Below are 951 nucleotides of genomic sequence, written 5' to 3'. Positions count from 1 at the left end.
CCAGCGCAGCGAGGTGGACCGGCTGCTGGCCCCGCTGCGGCTCAGCCATGCTGACCTGGAGCGCATCCAGGCACTGATGAGGAGGGAGATGGAGCTGGGGCTGGGCAGGGAGAGCAATGCCAAGCCCTCTGTCCGCATGCTGCCCACCTATGTCCGTGGCATGCCTGATGGCACCGGTGAGGGCCGGGGGCCTGGGGAAGGGGGTGCCGGGAAGGCCATGGCCCCGCTGATGCCCTGTGCTGGCTACCCACAGAGCGAGGCGAATTCCTGGCGTTGGACCTGGGGGACACCAATTTCCGGGTGCTGGTGGTGCGCGTGGCACAGGACGGCATCCGCATGGCCAGTGAGATCTACGTCATCCCAACCGCTGTCATGCAGGGCACCGGCGAGGCGGTGAGGCCAAAGAACCATGACTAAGGGACAGGGCGTTGGGGTGGGAATTGCCTCCCCCCTTGCTGCCCATGGACCTGGGATGGGGCGGGCAGAGCCCCCGCGGCATCGCCCCAGCCTGGGCCCTGGCACAGGACGGCATCCGCATGGCCAGTGAGATCTACGTCATCCCAACCGCTGTCATGCAGGGCACCGGCGAGGCGGTGAGGCCAAAGAACCATGACTAAGGGACAGGGCGTTGGGGTGGGAATTGCCTCCCCCCTTGCTGCCCATGGACCTGGGATGGGGCGGGCAGAGCCCCCGCGGCATCGCCCCAGCCTGGGCCCTGCTGACCATGGCCACTCTCGGCAGGGCTTCGACCACATCATCGAGTGCATCATGGACTTCCAGCTGAAGCAGGACTTGATGGATCAGGTCCTGCCACTCAGCTTCACCTTCTCCTTCCCCTGTCAGCAGCTGGGCCTGGATAAGGTGAGGGGGTGGCTCTGGTCCCAGGGGGATGGGGAGGAGGGCCCTGGGGTGTGAGGCCGCTGCCCAGACCCTGCTCCTGTCTCCCGTGCG

General features: G+C 66.9%; 1 protein-coding gene across 1 annotated transcript in view; it reads left to right on the top strand.

Annotated features, from left to right (window-relative positions):
- LOC104169489 (hexokinase-3-like) overlaps window positions 1–951 on the top strand; it is a gene marked incomplete at both ends in the record, with an annotated part of 4180 nt that overhangs the window by 1936 nt on the left and 1293 nt on the right. The window contains 3 exon segments of the mRNA XM_009710417.1: window positions 5–176; window positions 254–393; window positions 742–948. Coding sequence (XP_009708719.1) covers window positions 5–176; window positions 254–393; window positions 742–948 — 519 coding nt within the window.

This window comes from Cariama cristata, unplaced genomic scaffold (genome assembly GCF_000690535.1).
Source record: "Cariama cristata isolate BGI_N322 unplaced genomic scaffold, ASM69053v1 scaffold29530, whole genome shotgun sequence".
Lineage (NCBI taxonomy): Eukaryota > Metazoa > Chordata > Aves > Cariamiformes > Cariamidae > Cariama > Cariama cristata.
The sequence above is the reverse complement of the archived record's forward strand: the minus strand, read 5'-3'. Positions and strand labels throughout refer to the sequence as shown.